Genomic DNA, 20,882 nt, shown 5'->3' with positions numbered 1-20,882 from the left:
TCACAAATACATTTATGTAGTTAAAGTGAAACCTTATAGGTCAGTGAAATTGAGATTGAAGTGAAGTACATTTTTCTACCATGGACAAAATAAACCCACAGCATATTTTTCTGCATTTGCAGTGGATTTTCTGTATCTTATATTTCCAATGGTTGGCCTGTAGGTCGCAAAAAATGTGTTAAAAAAAAAAAAGTGTGTTACAGTAGTTGCTTGTATTAAGCTCAACATTTAGTTTCTTCGCATACTGGCATTTCTTTAATTGGAAAGGAAGAAACAAAGTTTTAAAGCAGCCTGATTAACAAGCAGTGCTGCTGGAACTAAACAGCTGACATTAGCATCACGCAGCAGCAGCAGCAGCTGCTGCAGCATGATTTGTGTAATTACTCAGCATTATTGACAAAAAAATCAAACAAGATTAGAACCTCATTAAAACTCTTGAGTCCAAGTCACTTCCAGTCTGATAGTTCGGTAAACAACTTGGGATAGATGGTGGAGAGTGTGCCTACATTATCACGAGGCATTAGGCTGACGAATGGGCTCATAAAGTCACAGCTTTGTGTGTGTGTGTGTTGGGCATGTCCATCTCATTATGCAGCTGCATCTTGTAACCAACACACACACACACACACACACACGGTCAAAGGTTAAAAGTAACTTTCACTGAACCCTACACATGCACTCACATACTGGCTAATATCCCCGTGTACACAAGTTATCATCTGGGCTAAAACTAACTGGTTGACATCTCATTCCTTCTTGTCATGCTTGTACATAATACTTCACATATTGGAATAGTAGCATCTATCTCATCTTGGCATTTTTCTTATTCTCTTCCCCTTTACCTCTATGCTGCTCCAGAAATGTCAGTGAGAATGTCCAACCTGGATAACGAAAGAGATGAGAGGGATGAAGACAGCCACGAGGACAGAGGAATCAGTAAGTATTGTTTGATATCTCATTGATATATACAACATTATCTTTAACACTTTTTTTTTAAATTTGACATTGCAGGTATTTTATTCCTAAACAGGGCCTTTTATGTTGACCTATGTGTTCTCCTCTCTTTCAGTCAGTAACACTCGATTCATCGCTGCGGTGATCGAGCGGCACACTCACACGCCTGAACGGAGGCGAAGGTACTGGGGACGATCTGGGACAGAGAGTGACCACGGTAAGACGAATCAATGTACAATGTGATGACACTCAAAACCACTAGTTGTGTGCACTGTATTATGTCCAACAGTACATTAGCATTGATGGAAAGAGGAATTGAGTAGGTTGCATCTGATATGCCAGTAATGCTGGATCAAAGCAAGACTATTTATATAATTTGTATTAGTGACATCATGGCGAATGATAAGATTATGAAGTCCTTTCTAACCTGACTGATTGGTCAAGCTGAAGTCACCACAGCTGTTGAAGAAGTTGATATTTAGTGACAACTAAGTGAAAACAAGAAACAGCAACAATATCATCAGGCATAGTTTTGTAGAAAACCGCCTATGTCTTGTAGTTATTGATTCGTTTTGATAGTTTTAACTTCCTTCTAGAGGTCAAGCGTCATCATGATCAGCTCTCCATGGAGGTTATCCTTGCAATAATTCCAATTTTTCCCTCCATGACATGTTATTCTTACACAACAGATAGTTCAGTCTAAAATAATCTCATCTTTCTGGAAAATGAATCATTCATCGGTTACAAAACTGACCCATCCTGCACAAGTTGCCCTGCTGAAAGTTTGCCCTAGGCAGCATAAGCATAGCTATATAACTGCAAATTTAAAATGATAATGTCAATACAACCAATGTGGGCTAACCTCTAAAAGGAGACAGTTAAGGTTTAGCTATCTAATCAGGAAGCTTTCTGAACACAACCAGCTGTGGAGGAGACCCCGGGGCAGACCCAGGAAATACTGGCGAGTGTACATATCCCACCTGGCCTGGGAACGCCTCAGGATCCCCCAGAAAGAGCTGGAGGATGTAGGAAAGAAATCTGGGTTACCTTCCTTAACCTTCTGCCGCAGTGACTCAGGCCCAGAGAAGACAACAGAACATGAAATCAAGTTTCCGATCTTTTAATAACATACTTTATAGTAAATAAAACCTTATCATAAAATGTAGCTCCACATTCAAATATCACATTTTAGAGGCTTAGGTATCATCTTTTTGAAATGAATGTTACAGCACAGTCTCAGTTGTTTGGCAGAGGTTCAGCTCCTGGCTTGTTCTTTTCATTATATCACAGCTCAGAACCTCGTTTTCTCTCATCTCCAGCTCTGGGAGAGTTGCTCATGTTTCGCTGTAACCGTTTGTAGAACTTGTAAGTCTGACACTCTGTGAGCGTGGATGGACAGTTTTCACCCACATGGGCTCTCAACACCTACATATGGCATCACTCCACTTCCTGGCAGTGAGTGTCTCCAATACTTGTTGCATAACTGATGACGACGGAGAGAACAGGGATGAATATGAAGATAGGAGAGTGGGCTAAAGTGAAACAAAGACATAAGTAAGAGCTTGTCAGCTGCTTGTTACTCACAGTATAGATGTTTAAAGCATAAAGAGATGTGAGGGAAAAGAGTTCATCTTTAGTGACTCAAGTGTTATGTTCTCTGTACATCACGTCTCCTGACAATATATTTTTACAATAAAGATTAATGTAACCTAATCCTAAATATCAAAGAAATTATTTTATAAAACTACATGTTTTGAAGGATTGTTTTGAAGAGGAAGTACCTTTAAATTGTTCTCCTTCACATGTTGTAAAAGAATTAAAGAGCGAGCATAACATAGTGATTCATAAATGCGGATGAAAAGAGCAGTCTGCGTAAATGGACAGAAAAGACCATCAAATGTTGTGTAACTGAAAAAGGGAGAGAAAAGAAACTGCAAATGGAGGACAAGTGGAGAGTTGTCGAGATGCAAAAATGATGAAAGAGGGGAAATAAGAGAGAAATGCAAGGGCAAGAGGACAGGGACAGAGAGGAAGACGAGTTTGAAATAATGGAAAGAGGGGGTGTTAGTCCGTCAGGGATTAAAACAAATTCATTACCAAGTAGACGCGTCAAAGTTGCTGCTCCTCTCTGCTTGGTCAAAGGTGTCCTCCTACCACAATCCACTCACTCATACTGCTGAAGGGTTTGATAAAACACACACACACACACACACACACACACACACACACACACACAAGCTACATGCGTATCACAGAAAGATCAGAGCATTAAATCTGTTAGGTGAGTGACGCACACATTCAGAGTGCTGGTTGGCAGAGCTGCAATATTAGCAGGCAATGGCTACTGCAGAACTAACTGTTTTTATGTACGTATTGTATACCTACATAAAATCACCAACTTTAATCCACACACCCTAACATTATAGAGTTTATGTTTATTCATGCAACTGCTATGTGCAGTGTATATATATATTTATTTATATTTATATCTAGACTCTAGATATTAATTACACTTTGTTTTGGTGCAAAAAATGTGGAGAATATAATTATTTCCATCTTCAAAATAAAGAAATTCATCTTTAGGAGTCACTTGCTTCTAGACCTAAATTATATAATATATATATATATATAATATATATATATAATAATAATAATAATATATTATTAATAATATATATTATAATAATAATATATATAATTATATATAATTATTTTTATATAAATATATTTTATATATATATTTATATATATATATATCATTTTTTAAAAATTTATTTATTTATTTATTTATATATATATATATATATATATCTATATATATAGATATATATATATATATATATATATATATATATATAATTATTATTTTTTTGTGCGATTATTTGCATGTCAATATATTTTTTCGTACTCCTGTTTTGTCACGAGTACTTTCACACAAAATGCAAATATTATGGAACAAGGTCGATTTTCTGAGCTTTGACACCACGAATAAAGGCATCAACCAATCACGTTGTGCAAAACCGGTTGAGTTGCGCCTATACTTCACGTAACCCCCATAAAACCACAAATTACACTTGACATATCAGATATAACGTGCTAGTTAGTGAGCTTTAACCTTTGGACAGAGCCATGCTAATCGTTTCCCCCGTTTCTAGTCTTTATGCTAAGCTAAGCTAAGCGGCTTCTGGCAGCAGCATATTCTATGCTCTACACATGATAATGGTATTGATTTATAACTCTTGGCAAGAAGGCGAATAAATGTATTTAAAAATTGTCAAACTGTTCCTGAGGCCTGCTATTCAACTTGTAATTCAGTTTCCAGGATTTTGCCTGGTCTCGTCTCCATCTAAAACTAAATACCGCGGTAGTTTACTCTGTCTCTCCACATCTCTTGACATTAAGAGAGATTTGCTTTCTTCACCCCTGTGCTGAAAATGGTCCACAGCACACAGTTAGCTGTAGGCCTGCCTGAAACGCTGGCTCTTGCTTTGGGGGAAAGAGGGATAAACTGTGCTGAAGTTGGCATCTTCCATGTCTGGAACTTCTTTGAAGTCTCCATCCCTCCCTTTCCTTTAATCCTTCCCTTCCTCTCTCCTTCTCTCTGGCCCTCTCCTTGTCCCTCCCTCTGCTCATTCCTCTGTCTCTCCTTTTCTTTGTCAGCTTTTCTTTCGTTTGGTATCAAAAGAGGGAACTTTCTGAGTAAACTTCTCATTTTGACTCTAGTACAGGCTTTTAGGACTCCTCAGTGAGACACACAGGACATTTACTTCTTTTAGATCACGCCACATTGTGGGCTTACCGTCTAATATATGATACTATATCACAGGACATACACCACTAAACATGACAGGAGGAAGAATGGGAGAAAAGTAAATGCAAGCAACACTTTGGTAAAGACAGAAAAATAACAATATTGTATGGATTGCCATGACATTTATGTCCCAATCAAGATATATTGTGATAACTTTGATGATCGCCTGACTTTTCCTTTAGCGCCATCATCAGGTCAACATTTTAATCAGTCTGATACTTTGGTTTATGACCAAATACCTGAAAAACTAATAACATTCCCATCAGCCTCAGCTTTACTTGTGTGTTTGGTGCATGCTAACACACCAAACTAAAATGGCAAACATGGTAAACAAGCATGTTGGCATGCTGACATTAGCATTTATCTCAAAGCACCACTGTGCATGACTACAGCCTCATAGAACTGCTAGCATGGCTGTAAACTCTTAGTCTTGTTTATGAACAGTGTGGCTTGGTTCTGTACTTATTAAAGGGATAGTTCGGGTGTTTTGAAGTGGGGTTGTATGAGGTACCTATCCATAGTCAGTGTATTACCTGTATAATGGACAGAGTGTGGACAGAGCCGGCAGCAAAACATATTTTAGTTACCTAAAAGAAAGGCCCACCTATAAAAAAAAATCAATATCAGTTTAAGTGTTGTCTATATTTAGAATATTTTCCCCGCTTTAACTTGCCGCCAGACAGCCCTTTCCGAGGGGGAACTGAAGACGTTAGGTCCATCTATGCTCTCGCCAAAGCCACCAGACTCCATTGAGAAAAACAGCAATTTTACCTCGCAGAACACGGGAGATTCTGGTCTACCGCTGCCTTGATTGGTTGGTTTGTTTGTGCTATTGTGTGACTTTGGTGAATCCAAACTAACTAAAGTCACACAATAACACAAATAAACTAATCAATCGAGCAGCTCCCGTGTTCTGCGTGTTAAAATTACAGTTTTTTTCAATGGAGTCTGGTTGGGGAGAGCATAGATAATGGCTTCAGTTCCCCATCCGAAATATAGACTGTATAGCTGTCTAACGGCAAGGTAAACCTGCGAAAATGTTCTAAATATAACGTACACTTCAACTAATATTGGCCTTTCTTTTAGGTGGCTAAAATATGTTTTTCTGTCGGCCCTGTCCACAGCAGTACATTGCTTTGTTTCCGTGCGTTAACTCCTGTCTGCTTTTCCATGCTGGTGGCGTGCCGTCATCTACTGTAGGTAATACACTGACTATGGATAAGTACCTCATACAACTCCACTTCAAAACACCTGAACTATCCCTTTAAACATTTGCTTGTGGATAGCTTGCTTGATAATATGAACTCCTAAAGCCCTGAGAAGAATGTGGAGGGATCAGATATAGATGTTTAACTGTTTGGATGATATAAAAGGTTATTGGGAGATAAATTTGACGAGGCCACACAAACATGAATGCATACCTCAACCCGCCACCACCTTCTCCCTACATACCTCAGACATATGAATCACTTGGTTCAGTATCTCTGGAGGTTTAATGTTGCATCATCCATTGCAGTGATTTTTCTATAAATATAATCGTCGAGGCGCGCAGGCTTACAGGGTTATTTGCTCGACTGTATACAGATTGATGTTCCCGTCGTGCAGCACGTTGCCGATGTCACTTCAGAACCTGAAAAAGACAGCACTAACAGAAATAAGGAAATTGTGTTTACTTCAAGATCAACTCCCAAATATTTAGTTATAGTCAGACAGTGTGTTTCAGATGGATTTCATGGCCCTGAAGGTGATGAAACCCACTCAGCAGATGAAGGGTTATGACAAATAAAGACCTAGATAAACCCAGAGCCTACAAGGTTTTCATGTAAATAAGATGCTAGAAGAGACATGATTAGTAAACTCAGTCGTCACAAACTTGGATTGTGACGACTGAGATTGTCTTTCATCATGTAATATAATAAACTATTGGTGTCTTTATGTATGATCTGATTACTTATTCTCTGACCCAGTAATCCCTTTTTTTCTATGACAGCAGTACCGCCCTCCCACTGCTCCACTTACCAATGTATCCTAAATGCCATGTTGGCTTATGCTTCTATCTCCTCAGGCCAAACGTATGTGTGCAATATGTGTAGGAAAGCGGTCATAAATATGTATGCTTCTTTTTTTTCAAATTGCATGAGAGAGCTGAACATAAGGAGCAAAAATGCCCTGTGGGGATATTTAGTTGTCGATGCTCCATCAAAGAGCTTGTACCGCTTTCAGAAACATTGTGTCTTACTGTGCATTCACACGGATGTTTCTGTGTTGAATGTCTATGACTGGAGGGCGTCATTTGCTGAGTAGTTTCTTTTATAGTGTCTTCCCATTTCTTTTCGATGTTCTGCAGCTATTCTAAATTGGTACTCAGTAACTGCGCTTTATATTTGCTTAACCCCTCACCCAGTGACAGGATAAGGCATCATACAGTGTATAATATGCTGCATTTTAATTTTTTTAACCTTAAAACCCTGTGGAGATGATGGTTTTGAGGTAAAATCTTCAAATCAAGGATATTTAATTTGGTTCCAGTTTAGCTTTTTGGCTAAAGTTTAAATGTGAAAATGTTCTATAAGAGGTCAAGGCTTTTTTCTTAACCATTTTTGGTGCATGACCCAACTTTCAATTTCTACCCACTGCAGCTTTAAGGCTTTAAAATTGATCTACCAATTACATGGACTGCGTTCCAAATCACATACTTTTTATTTTTACTTTTAGTACGTACTGCAGCTGCCCTTACAGAGTACGTACTGTTGCATGCAGCATATATACTATTGGGACATACTACTTTGTCATAACATAGCGCATTGAACTTTGACACTCTTGCTCATATCCGATATATGTGATATCTGTCAATGAGCGGTCATCAGACTGGCATCTGTCTGTGGTCTTTCGGTTAGTCGATGTGAAGTATCTTCCATCACGCAGAGGATTGTGGGTCAGAATAGCCAGAAAAGCATGCTGGCTTGCATATTGCAAAATGTGATCAGATGTAGTAGGACATCCTGGTATTTTTGGTATGTATTGTATCATACTAAAAAAAATTTCTGGCACGGTAAATAATATGGTAGTATTAGACAAATCCGTAGTTTCAAGTTGTACATTTGAGTGTGGCATACCTTTGTAGTATAGTAGTAGTAGTTTTCAATAGCATGCAGGGAGCTCCAAATTAAACAATGATATCAGACAAATCAGTTCTACAAATTTCCTTTTGCCTTATCTGCGTAAGTTCACATGAGGACCTGACTCAAAGTCTGAGAAACTCTCGGTCACAACAGGGCTGTTCAAACTGAAAAGAAATTGTCTGGAATCACTTAAAGGTTTTATTTTTGGAGAAGAGTTTGTATGAGTGATAACAAGTCCAGTTACACTAACCTTTGCGTGTTCTTTGTCTCCAGGTTACAGCACCATGAGTCCGCAGGAGGACAGCGAGAACCCACCCGGGAACAACGACCCGCTCTCGGCCGGCGTCGACGTCGGTAACCACGACGACGACCTCGACCTGGACACGCCTCCTCAGACGGCAGCGTTGCTCAGCCACAAGTTTCACCCTTACAGGCACACGCATACGCACCACCACCCGCTGCACACGCACACGCACCACCTGCAGGCCGCCGTCACCGTGCACAGTGTGGATGCAGAGTGCTGATCTTCAGCGCGGCATTCGCCCTCCTGCCAGGGACGGAACTTTTTTATATTAAAGACTATTTTTAAAAAGACAACATTTGTGCTCGATTAGACAGCACACAATAGGTACTGTCAGGATGGACGGAGGGAGAGGAACGCTACAGCTGGGCCACTGGGATCTCTGCCATGAATGGATGTTTAGCTTAATATTAACCTCATGGTCTCATTGTACCTACATCTCCATCTCAACCCTTTTTTTCAAGTCAGTCCAAAATCTGGCAAGTGTACACAGTTTTAAACACTGAAAATCACCAGACCTGGGCCAGTAAAAGATAACCAAATGGGATTTTTATTTTTGTTTACTGAAGGAATTTGGCGTTCAGGACTCTGTAAGAGCACAAAAATACGCTGTTTGAGCCCATTCATTGAGGAGAGGACACAACTGGAACCTACAATCCTTGAGGAAAACAGAGGTCTTCATTTCCATGTGGAAGGCCATGCAGAGAACACTTTATAGGACCGGAGGAAATCAAATTAACATAGAAATCTAGATGCTGATTGGACCCCTTTTGACCCAGCGGGGCTCCATCCCAGCCTCCCCACTAAAGCCCACCTGTGGTGAGGGGCAGGAGGGGAACAGAGCACTCCTTATTTGTGAAAATACTGTATTTTTACATAGACCGGGATCTAATACGGGATTCTATTCCAGCTTTACTCTCCTCCGTTCTGCAGATTGACACTCCACAGTTGGTTTCATCTGAAAGATATTTGGACATTTTTTCTCGAGTGTCTGTGAACTTCAAAGTGCGGGAAAAAAAAAATAATCTTCAATGATTCACATAAATACAGGATGAAACACTTTAAAAGAGGAAAATATTATTTTTCTACTATTTATTTAAGAGGTAGATTTTCGATGACAGATGAGTAAGCAGCTGCAGCTAACAAACAAGAAAGTAGTCACTTCCTGTAAACAATGCATCATATTTAGAGCTCATTATTTTTTATTCATAAATATCTGTGACTGGTTGTGTTTTGAACTTTAAGAATATCAAACAGTGTGAAAATTGGACATTTTTTTATTTTATTTTTCATGTTACAAGGATAATCAGAAGCTTATTTTGATTTCATTTTTCACTTTCTTTTACCAGAAGTTTATTCTGAGCTAATCCTCTCCACCACAAGATCCTATTTAACATCTAGTGAGGTGTTTTCTTTATGCAGGAAACATTTTTGGAGGAACAGGGACCTTAAAATCAAAACCAGATCTGCTCAATTAAAAAATAAAAAATAAAAATCCAGGTATTTTTCGGTGATTATCGGTAAAAAATCGATGAGCCTTAAATCACATCCTGTCTATCAGAGTAGTTAAGAGGAAGTGGTCTTTGATATATAGCACATTTTTCTTTCTGTGTTCTGAATCACTGAGGGCTTTGTGTTATTGTAAGGTGAGAACATCCTCATTCTGGACATGTCGTCCGTATCAGGAGGCAGAACTTGTATACTCGCTGGCCTTCGTAAGCCTCCTGGGGATGGAGGAGGGAAGAGAGAGAAACTAACACCGGCAAAACATTCCTGGCTTTAGTCACTGCTGGAGATTTGGTGTGTGAGGAATAATTGGGGATCCTCACAGAGGTCCTGAGGGATTCACAGAGACTGAGTGCTGTCCCCTCTATCTGCCTGAGTAGAAAAACCAGTATAGAAAGCTCCCATTTTATAACACAACTTTTTGCCCCGAGGCCAATCTGATGCTGTGCGTATGTTAAGGTTGTGATGCAAAAAGCGAGTTTCAAGTGATGCCCAAGATGGAGTCTCCTTCTCGCCAATGAGAGTGAAAGAGGGAGAGATGCTGCTGTTGTTGTTCAGAGGTTACACCCATCTGTCGGCTCCTCTGCGGTTAACCACTCAAAATGTATTTTCTACACGTCTCTGGTTTGACTGTTGTGTGTGTTGAATGTGTGTGTGTGAGTGTTTGAAGAGAGAATGATTATCCACCTGGAACATTTTTCATTGAATGCATTATTGTATTTTTTTCAAGATAGTATTAGAGAATTATAGGTGAAATTATTATGATTGAGAAAAATCCACTTATTTTTATTCTGATGAAGAGTCACATGACCCGATCTGTGCTTTCGTGGGTTTGATTGTTCAACTGGTCAAAAGTCGCGGCATCCATTTATTCCTGGGTGCAAAAAAATGTCTATTGTTTTTCAGAGATTCATTATGAAGTGTAAATACAGAATCACAAATAGCTATTAATGTCCTGTACACTCCATATTTTTTTTTATGTTGTAAGACATATGCTCAGATATTTGGGTCTGATATTTTTGAATTGTCTGTTCATGGTGTCTCGCTATATTTTTGATGCCTTGGATATTTATTTTTAGATTTATTTTTCTTTAGGTCCATATTGGATGGAAGTCAGTACTTGGAGAAATTAATACACACACTTTTTTATGTTTGAGAGACTTCTAGTTTTTATCATGTCTTCAAAATGTTAAAGAAAGCTTATCTCTCCATGAACCAATTTAGATTTGCAAAGAAGCGGTACTACATATTTTCACTGAGTAATGACCAAAACAACCCCCCTGTCGTGGATTTTACAGGCTGCTTTAAGCCTTGCTATGGTTCTGTTCCTACTTAAGACTGTCAGCCATATTCATTTACAGTTATCTGAATGTGTTTGTCACTTTGGTAGAGTATTTACATTTGCACACCCAATGTGAGCTCATTAAACTTTGAAAACGTGCTAAATGATGCTGATAGAGCAGAGATTAAAACAAAGTGGTGTTATCTATTCATGTCAAAGTACTGCTGTTCTTGAACTCATTGGATGTGTAGTGGGTTAAATATTCCCCTCAAGACTTTGATTACAGAAAGGTTTATCATCATCAGACCATTTACTGTTGGACGTTTGACCATATAAACATTTATTTACCTGCAGTCATTTGTAGCACAAACAAAACACACAACTTCATCATTTCGGTTGGACATTAAAGCAGTCTTGTAGCATTTAAGGGCATATATTTCAATGTGTCTGTTGGGGCAAATTCTTTTATTTTCCAAATTGAGTTTTTTTTTTTTTAAAAGCATTTTTTTCTGGAGAACTTTTAAACAGTATTTACCAGCTGTTGTAAACAAGTATATGTGTGTGTGTGTGTGTGTGTGTGTATACAGGACACTCTGAATCGCATTAATTAATGTACTGAAGGAACACGTGTACGTCACCCCCCCTCATGTATCATATAGGCCTAAAGTTATCAAATTGAGATTTATTGCAATGTGAATGTGATAAAGTCCATTTTACACTTAAATGATCTGTCTGTTTTATTCTTGCTGAATTTTTTTATTTATTTATTTATTTATTTTTATTTAAGGTTAAAGGAATACATACACATACTTGTAAAAGGGACATACAGACATCAACAACAACATATATAAAACACAAAAAAAGGAAACATAAAAAAGAAAAATAATTTTAAAAAAATACTACCCGTTGTAGTTGCTGAATTATTTTGCCTTATTTTTATAACATACATATAGCTCAGCAAACTGCGACTGCACTGCTCATTGGAGGTTCAAACTTAAACGTATGCTGCAATTCAGGGCCTTGTTCTTCAGATGTGGTTTAACTAATTCAGGCTATCATGCTATTATCAGACTAAAATAATGTTTAGTCTCATCCAGCTAATTTCTTTGAAAACAGTTTGAGGATTGATTTGTTGATCCTGGATGAAGTTGTCTTGAGTAGCAATGTAATTGTAATAAAGCTACAATAATTAATGTATGTTTAGCTTTTTAAAACTTGGGGCAACAGAACTCCACAACAACCTGTAATAAACACTAGTTAACTTTAACACATAGCTAAATAATCCATTATGAAGCTGATACGGTCAGCTAACATGTTAGCACTTCCAGGAGAGAGCAGGATTATACCACTGGAGGCGTGTTTCCTGATGAATGTAAGTTCAATAGTCACTCTCTTTTTAGCTTTTTGTGCGTCTAATGATATATATCTATCATAGCTATTTGGATAAAACAGCTGCTGGTTGTAGGTGGGAATGAGTTTTGTTGAGATCAATGTACAACCCAAACATTTAGCTTTATTTAAACTCTTGTCATTTGATCTTTTATTGTTGTTGTCCAAGTATGATTTACATGAAGTTAATGGAGCTTCACAGATTTTAATTGCTCAGAGATCCTCATAATAAAGTCACAATATGGTGTTAGGTTAGTTAACAGGAGTTAGTTGTGATGGTAAAATGAGATTTGAAATGCAAATCGTTCTCTGTAGGAAAGTAACCCAAAGGATTTTCTGCACAGCAAACATGTAGCTAAACTGTTATACACTGATTTTACATGTATACAGAGAAATCACAGTGAACAAAGCGGTCGTGCTGAGCAATCAAAGCTGTCGGCACATTTATTTTCAGCAAAAGTTAAAATATAATTTCCTCTGGAGAATCACAATATTGTTTTTTTTCCCGGAATGCCAAGTGTGTTATTACAGGGAGTTTCAGTTTTGCTCTCCTGCGCCTCACAAATCACAATTTGACCTCTGCATGGGATGCATGTGGTTAGATAACCCTAAATAGAATAGGTTTTGAACTTAAATGCAACAGCATAGATGTAGGCATTTACATTATATTTCACCACATAGTAAGACTGAAAAGTATTTCCAAAAAATATTTGTCAAACATACATTAGCCTATATCAAGCACAACATGTTGAATTATGCAGACCTATAAACAAGGTGAACTCAACACACACACACACACACACACACACACACACAGAGACAGTCTTACAAACAGAAATCTCAGAAGTTGTTACTGTGATTTAGCATTTCTGGCAATTTATCTCACTTTATATAAACATTAAGGTCAAAACAAAATTGTCAATATTGATATTAATGGTTCAAATGCTGCTAATTGTGTGTTTTTCTATTGTCAGTAGGGCCGTTTTGTTCTTACTGTAGGAGGTCATGGAACAGATCACACACAGTAAGACAAGGAGATTATCTGCAGGGGATTTTGTGTGTGTTGTTTCAATACCTGTCCCAGTACTAGCACTCACTGACAGAGTAATATTATGTGATGCCTGTCCGACTTGTATTATCCTCTCTGGTTCATGCAGGGACATCAAGGACACCTATAAATGCTGCTCTTCAGAGGCTTTTTGGCCTTGTTTGGAAGGGTGTATTTTTAATGATATGTAGGCTAAAACTGTCTTCTAGTATGTCAAACTGGGATATTTGTCTGACCCAGTAGTTGGAGAAACTACTTTTCAACATAAGATCTGTGTATGCCAGTATCCACCCCATTGGAAGTGTATTTTATTTGTAAAAATAAATTAAAAACAACTATTCTTAGTCATAATCATAATGTCATATTGTAGAATATTTTGTAATTTATCACTCAATGGTTTAATCTCAGTTGTTAGTATTATCAACTTCTGGATTTTTTTTTTGCCAAAGTGAGAATACAAAATTTATTTATCGTGTTTAATGTTCGAAGGGAAGAGCTTCATGGCTTTTGTAGTAAGGAAAAAATCATGCATTTTTTCCGTAAATCTAAACATATTTGTTGCTGTCTTGGTAAAGCTCAAGAAATCCCCCCCTCCAAGTTCGTTTAAGCTCTTGACCCTGACTTCAAGAAATAGGGCATTTCAGAGTGAAATGGTTTTTCAGTCACAATCTGCTCCACAAGAGGAGTGTGGTTTTCATCGTGTTTCAAGCTGTTGGCCGTAGGTCATGCCATTTGTGGGTGAATAGTGGTACATACTGCCTGGAAGACCCTATCAGTTATTTATGAGGCCTTTCTGTACATACAGTGATTCCTGCCAGGCGACAACCACAGATGGAGAGACAACATGGTCACAACAATATAACAAGAAGCTGCTTTTTTGGGAGGGGGGACAAGCAGAATGTTATGTTTTCATAAAGAAAGAAAACAAATTATTTAATTTTAAATTACAATTTTAAGTTAAAGTTTGCATCACTTTCACCTTATCTGGTGATATTCTTTTTTTTTTTTTTTTTTTAAAGAGTTTTTTTTTTTTTCCATTTGCCTTTATTTTAGATAGAGTAAGGATAAGGAGTCATCCTTGATACATGGGGCACCCGCTCTACTAGGGCGCCCCATTCTGTAGTTCTTTTTGTTGTCAGGAAATCCCACGAAGAGACCAAAACCAACAATGATCTGATCCTACTAACAAGTATATTCTGTGTAGCCAAAGCCTGATATACAGCTTTTTCATCTGTGCCATTCCACATACAGCATCCTGCTGCCATAAATATTCACAAGTACACCAAATCAACAGCTGAAAATAGTCTAAAATCATTTGCTAGTTTGCTAAAATCAACATTTGCCAGCTGTTATAAGAAAGTATTTAGTCTGTTACCAGCGGTTATGGTGCCTTAAAATGGAGTGGTCCCCTCTTGTGGTGTTCACGACCTCCTAAGCGGAGAGTTTCTTAAAGCTCCAAGTTCACGACTTGTGACGTGTTTGTTGACGTTGTCAGAAATGGCGGAGGCCAGGGAAGTTTATTTTTCGGTGCATAAGTGAATATATTCTAACTTTAGTCGTATATTGTTTTTCTTTTATTCTATTAATAGAGGGGCTGATGCATTGTTGGTTTGTCTTTTTTAGGGAATTTGTCAGCAATAAGAAAAATGTATAACGCTAGCCTCATCCTTTTTAAAAATCATTCGCTTTTTTGTCACATTATGACTAGCGCTGGGCGATAATCAAATACTTTTGACCAAATCCCTTGATATCGATAGTGCGATGATATTGTAGGGTTGAGATTTTTGATAAATAATCATCAGTAATATGGATATAATGACTAAATGGGTAAAGGGCAAATAATAGAACAGCTAGAACAGGCTGGTAAGATCAGAAAATTACATCACTTTACTGTAATGCAGCATTTAAAATCAGGAAGATACAACACCTACTGTATGCCACATGAAGATATTACCATATCCAAAATCTAAGACGATATCTAGTCTCATATCACAATATCGATATAATATTGACATATTGCCCGGCCCTATATGACCAAACGGTAATTGGCTTGTGTTTAATTTGATTGTCCAATTCAGCATCGAGAGAACAGTAATAATTGTGCTGCAGGTTTGTTTACTGAGATTTGTTATAGATTGATTTTATTAACATAAGGCACACCATAATGACTAATATGGAACAACTTGGTTCACGGTGGTTTTGTTTAATACTCAGATCTCCTGGTGTCTCTGCTACACTATATGACATATTCAGTGCAGTTAATAAGTGTGTTATTCTAATATTGTAAGAGACACCTAGACTGTATGGAAAGGATTTAATCGGAGAATATTGAGTGAATAGAGGATCTGTGAATTTGCAAGGTCAGTCGACTTTCATCTGCTCTCATCTTTTGAGATATCACGTTGTATTAAAATGAACTACTGACTAGGTGAGCATAGGTGGTGTGTCTAATTTAAGAGAAGGTCATAGAGTGCAGCTAAGTAAATTGTTTCTCCTTGAGGTGGACAGTGGAAATAGAGAGCTGGGCTCTCAGTTTACTGAGCATCAGCAGGGAAGTAGTTCAGCACTGTTGAGAGCCGAGGGAGAGAATGAAGCTCTTTCTCCATGTCTCCGTCAGCCCGCCTGTCGCCATGTCCCATAAACCTTATCATTTTCATTCATACCTCACCGACATTTGCCTCTTTTCCACTGTCACTCTATCTCCGCCGCTCTCCCTCTTCCTCCCGAGCTGTCTGCCGCTCCCTGCCAGGGAAACGCTGTGAATTAGAGCACCGAGCTCGCTGTCCAAGCACCCTCGGGTCATTTCAGTCAGTCTTCGCTCTGCCAACTAGTACAGCAGACATGCACTAGCAGCATATTTTGTGTGCAGTCCAGAGTCCCAGTTTCCCAAGCGCATCTCAGCAGTATGATCATCATCTTAAGTCTTGCATGCGAGCAATTTAAAGTACTTTGAAATCTGTTTCGACAGACTTTTCTTAGTGCTTTCTAACGTATCGTGTGGGTTTTGCTAAAAATATGTGGAAAACGTGTGCAAAAACAACACAACTTGAATCTTACAGCAAAATCTGCCAAGGAGGGATTTCACAATGTTCTGCTCAAAGACCCAATTTTATACTTTCTTGTTAGATCTAAAAACCTAATTGGGGCCTTTATAGGGATCAAGACAAAAAAAAAGTACAGACTTGAGTTATGCTTGGGTTTATTCACGTTAAAATAGATGCTACTTCCTCACTACAGATTCACTTGCCCTTCCCTGACGCACTGCTGAAGAGTTATGCTTATGACCACTGTAATTAGGACATGAATTGGGCAGGGACCTCTTGTGCATATTGTCTCCGTGGTTTCAGGTCAGCTGTTTTTAGCAGGTCACATGTCCCCTTAATCTCTTCCAGAGAAATGAAAGCCACGCCACCAGACTGATCATTTATGAGCGCACAGCACCAGCTCAGAAATGCAGCTACAGTCCATTTTTTTTTTAATATCTCCAGACAGGATTGCAGAGTGAGATGTCAGTAATCACACTGCACAATCATGCTGGATGCACACACGTGTATGTGCTCACCGTCAACTCCCACGCGCAATGAACCACTTTGCCATTTAGGGTTCAACCCCCCCCCGCCTCTCCCCTCCCATCCTCACGCCTACTGAGCTGATCCCAGGTGCCTGCTTTGCCCGTTCAGCCACTCTGCCCACCCACGCGCTCACACTCTCAGTCCCAGCGAGCAGCGGCGAAACGTTTTTTCCCGCTTTCTTCTTCTCCTCTCTCTCTACTACCACCCACTCCAAAAGGCTGTGAATCACTGGCTGACACGCTGAAGCACCAGCAGGGCTCTTGTGTTTTTAGATGGAGAGGGACCAACATCTCTTTTTTCACTTGGCTTGTGAAGCATAGCCCATTATTATGGGGTTTGACTTGCACATAGGTACAACGGTTTGAAAGCTACAGAGTTTGTGTAACTGTGCGGCGGTGGGACTGTACTGTAGGCTGACACAAGTTAATGCATATGTGTGTGTGTGTGTGTGTTTGTCAGAGTGTGTCTGTAAGTGTAATATGGCATGCGTTTGTGCCAGTGGGACTGAGAGAACAAATTAATTGTTCTCTCATGGAAACGTTGTTTAGCACTTAGTGGAGTGATTCATGCGTCTCTGAAATCAGCCTGTGCAAGTGACAGGCAAGTCCTCGCTGTCTTTTCAGAGAGACACTGCTCAATGATTCATGTCCCCCAATCTGTCAACAGGCATCGACTATTGTATGAGCTGCAGTTAGAGCACAAACGGACTTCTCCGGAATGCCTTTCAAATGTAAAAAAAAATATTTGTTTCACCTGATTGCTATTGGAAATAAAACATGTCTTGTGTATTTATGGGATGAATGCTGCTCAGGAGCATTCCTCACCTTTTGATTTGCAGGACATTAGTTTGTGATTTGTAGCACTATGAGGACATGGCTGAATCTTAATTGAAAGCAGCTGATCAGAAGATGTAGCCTGATGTACCAGGAACCAAGTTAAGCCCCGATGCCTATTTCTCGCCTCAAATGTTTTCAGAAACATCTTGTAGTGTACTGCCATGTTGAGATCAGTTGAAGAAATAGCAAGCACCGCCCTATCAGCCGGAGCACAGCCAATAGGAACGCTCGCTCAATGAAATGACCTGTGATAGGTCAAAATCTCCCGTCTCGGGGTGGATTTTTTAAAGCCTGAAAACAGAGCCATGATGAGATGTAGAAGTCTAGTTATCTCTCAGAACACTTGAATTACAATATGCTGAAAGGTTATTATGGAATTTTTCCCATTGATGCCAAAAATATACTGCCTACTGACACTTTAATGCGTTAAAGAAATTAGTGCCGTTCAAACTAATTTGCATTAACGGGTTATTAACTTTCACAGTGCGACAAAATAGTTAAAGATTTATTTTCTGCTGATCAGCTCATCATTTGAGCTTAAGAAGTAGTCGCATCTATCAGCGTTGCACCCTGGAATCGTCTTTCTCCTCCATAGGAGCATTTGTCACCTTCTGGTTTGCAGTGGGATATGTGACATCAGCTCATATAATACTAAATAGAATCAGACTGATACATGAAGACGTCTTGAATTTTTCGCAGGAAAAGAAAAATGCTGTTCATCCTCTATTCCTTCTGTTTGAAATGACATAAACTGCTCTTTTCTTTGGCCTCTCCGCTCTGGAGTGGACCGCGTGTAAAGCTTGATTGGTCCATATATACAGTCGGTGTGTGTCGGTTACACTGGTCCAGCCACTTGGCAGTGTGAGATCATTTTCACCCACTGACAACTGTGATTGTCTGGACTCCGATCTGCCAAGAAACGCTTCACACAGATGGCGCGAGAGAGAGAACATGGAGGTTGGATGATGGAGGTTGATTTCACCGTCTCGGCATAATCGCGCTCTCAATATCTCCTTTAGTGGGTAGATGTGTGCAATTGCTGACATGTTTGTGGGCCTACGGGAGTGTGAATGCATCTTTATGGGTGTGAGTATACCGTGTGTGTGTCTGTCAGCGACTCATGCAGCCTGCGGAAGCTACATAGGCATTGTGAAGACTCGGCAGGGAGCTCTGTTCCCTTTGTGTTTGCCAGGAGCAGCTTTCCACCCACGGTGGGCAGGCAGGCAGGCAGGCTCGGTTGGCTGCTAGTTTGGCATTCGCTGGATGACTTGGGTAGAAAGGATGGAAGGCACGCAGCCATTCATGGTAACATTATGCACATAGGGAACAGGATGGTGGTTTAGAGCTATTCTCCAATGAATGCCTCCGCTCTCTCTCTTTTTCTGTCTTTGACCAAAAGAATAAATGTGTTAATTGGGCTGCAGAACCAAAAATAAGAATTGAGTTTCTCTTGTCATTCAGCTTACATGCACATATTTACCAGCTCCCTGCTGTTTACAATGTACTGTACACACTTTACAGAACATGTGTCAGACTCAACATGTGGATGAGGATATAATCACTCAAATCAGGAGATTACAGGATTTAAAGCTTCAGTAGGCAGAATATTTTTGGCATCATTGGGCAAAAATTCCATAATAACCTTTCAGCATATTGTAATTCAAGTGTTCTGAATGAAAACTACACTTCTGCACCTCCTCACGGCTCTGTTTTCAGGCTTTAGAAGATCTATAGAGAGAGAGAGAGCGTTCCTATTGGCTGTTCATTCAACGGAGGCAGCTGTCAATCACTTGCAAACTTTGATCAAACGGTCAAACTAGGCAGCGCTGATCAAATATGAATCAATATTCTGTTACTGTAATGCCTATTTCTCTCCTCAAATGTTTTCAGAAACATCTTGTAGTGTACTGTTTAGCTGTAAAATGAGAGAGTTTGTGCTCCGGCTGGGCGGTGCTTGGTATTTTATGGCGTTTAATTAGTATCAAAACTGGGAGGAAGCATTTCTTCTCCGCATCAACTTGACGAGTGAGCAATTTGAGCAGTTGCGAGCGCGTAGAGAGGGTCGAGTGTGCGCTCATCACAGCCCCCGTGCGACTGCATTTGTGCAGGCGGAGCAGAAATGCTCCCTCGAGAGGATTATTTTACGCTCGCGAATACTGTTCTGTGCGTGCGCAAGTTTTGATACTAATTAAACGTCATAGTATTTCCTCAACTGATCTCAACATGTCACACATTTTCTCATTTTACAGCTAAACAGTACACTACAAGATGTTTCTGAAAACATTTGAGGCAAGAAATAGGCATTACAGTAACAGAATATTGATTCATATTAGATCATCGCTGCCTAGTTTGACAGTTTGATCGGAGTTCGCGAGTGATTGACAGCTGCTCAGAGACGGCAGGCTCCAACTCGGCTCTGATTGCTTGTTTTCCTCCGGTCTGTGAAATCTTGCAAATGCCATTAGGGAACACCGGAGGACACCAGAGGCACATGATTTCTTTTTTCAGATTACCTGTCTCATGCACAACTGTCAGGATATAGAGACCTTTTTATAAAAATATTTTTTTTTAAACATATTTGCTCCAATTCTACCTACTGCAGCTTTAAGTAGGTTAACAACATTGATGCCATGCACAAATCAAGCAGCCTCCGGTGTAGTTGACTAAACTAAACTCTATTTGATGCTGGACTGGTGACATTGGCTGCTCTTTAATTGTCTTCTATACATCCAGCAGACAGCTGGGGTCGCCAGGAGTCCACGAGGTGCAGCAGCCTGACCGAACCACCAGAGCCGCAAACTGCCCATAAAAAACCCCTTCAGCTCCAGCTATGAACTACTGCATTAAACCTTACAACTAATAAACAACCTTTATAATGGAATAAAACCCTGCTGTTTGCAGTTTCACTGTTTTCTCTGTATCATCCACTAAAAACAAAAGAAAAACAGCAACTAACCAAACCAAAAGAGTTTAGAGATGATTATCCTATGTAGGCAATAAGTATATTATTATTATTATTATATTATAGTATAATATTTGATTCCATGGATGATGAATACAT

General features: G+C 39.3%; 1 protein-coding gene across 2 annotated transcripts in view; it reads left to right on the top strand.

Annotated features, from left to right (window-relative positions):
* cachd1 (cache domain containing 1) overlaps positions 1-11,700 on the top strand; it is a 102,847-nt gene extending 91,147 nt beyond the window's left edge. The window contains exons 25-27 of one of the 2 annotated variants that reach the window (XM_037770342.1): positions 859-936; positions 1,070-1,171; positions 8,161-11,700. In XM_037770342.1, coding sequence (XP_037626270.1) covers positions 859-936; positions 1,070-1,171; positions 8,161-8,411 — 431 coding nt within the window. In that variant the 3' untranslated portion in view covers positions 8,412-11,700. The remainder of the gene's footprint in view (positions 1-858; positions 937-1,069; positions 1,172-8,160) is intronic. The other variant, XM_037770343.1, reaches the window with a different exon arrangement.
* The last annotated feature ends 9,182 nt before the right edge of the window (positions 11,701-20,882 follow it).

The sequence above is a fragment of the Sebastes umbrosus genome, chromosome 5 (genome assembly GCF_015220745.1).
Source record: "Sebastes umbrosus isolate fSebUmb1 chromosome 5, fSebUmb1.pri, whole genome shotgun sequence".
NCBI classification, from domain to species: Eukaryota; Metazoa; Chordata; class Actinopteri; order Perciformes; family Sebastidae; genus Sebastes; species Sebastes umbrosus.
Note: the sequence above shows the minus strand (reverse complement) of the source record. Positions and strands in the feature narration are given on the sequence as shown.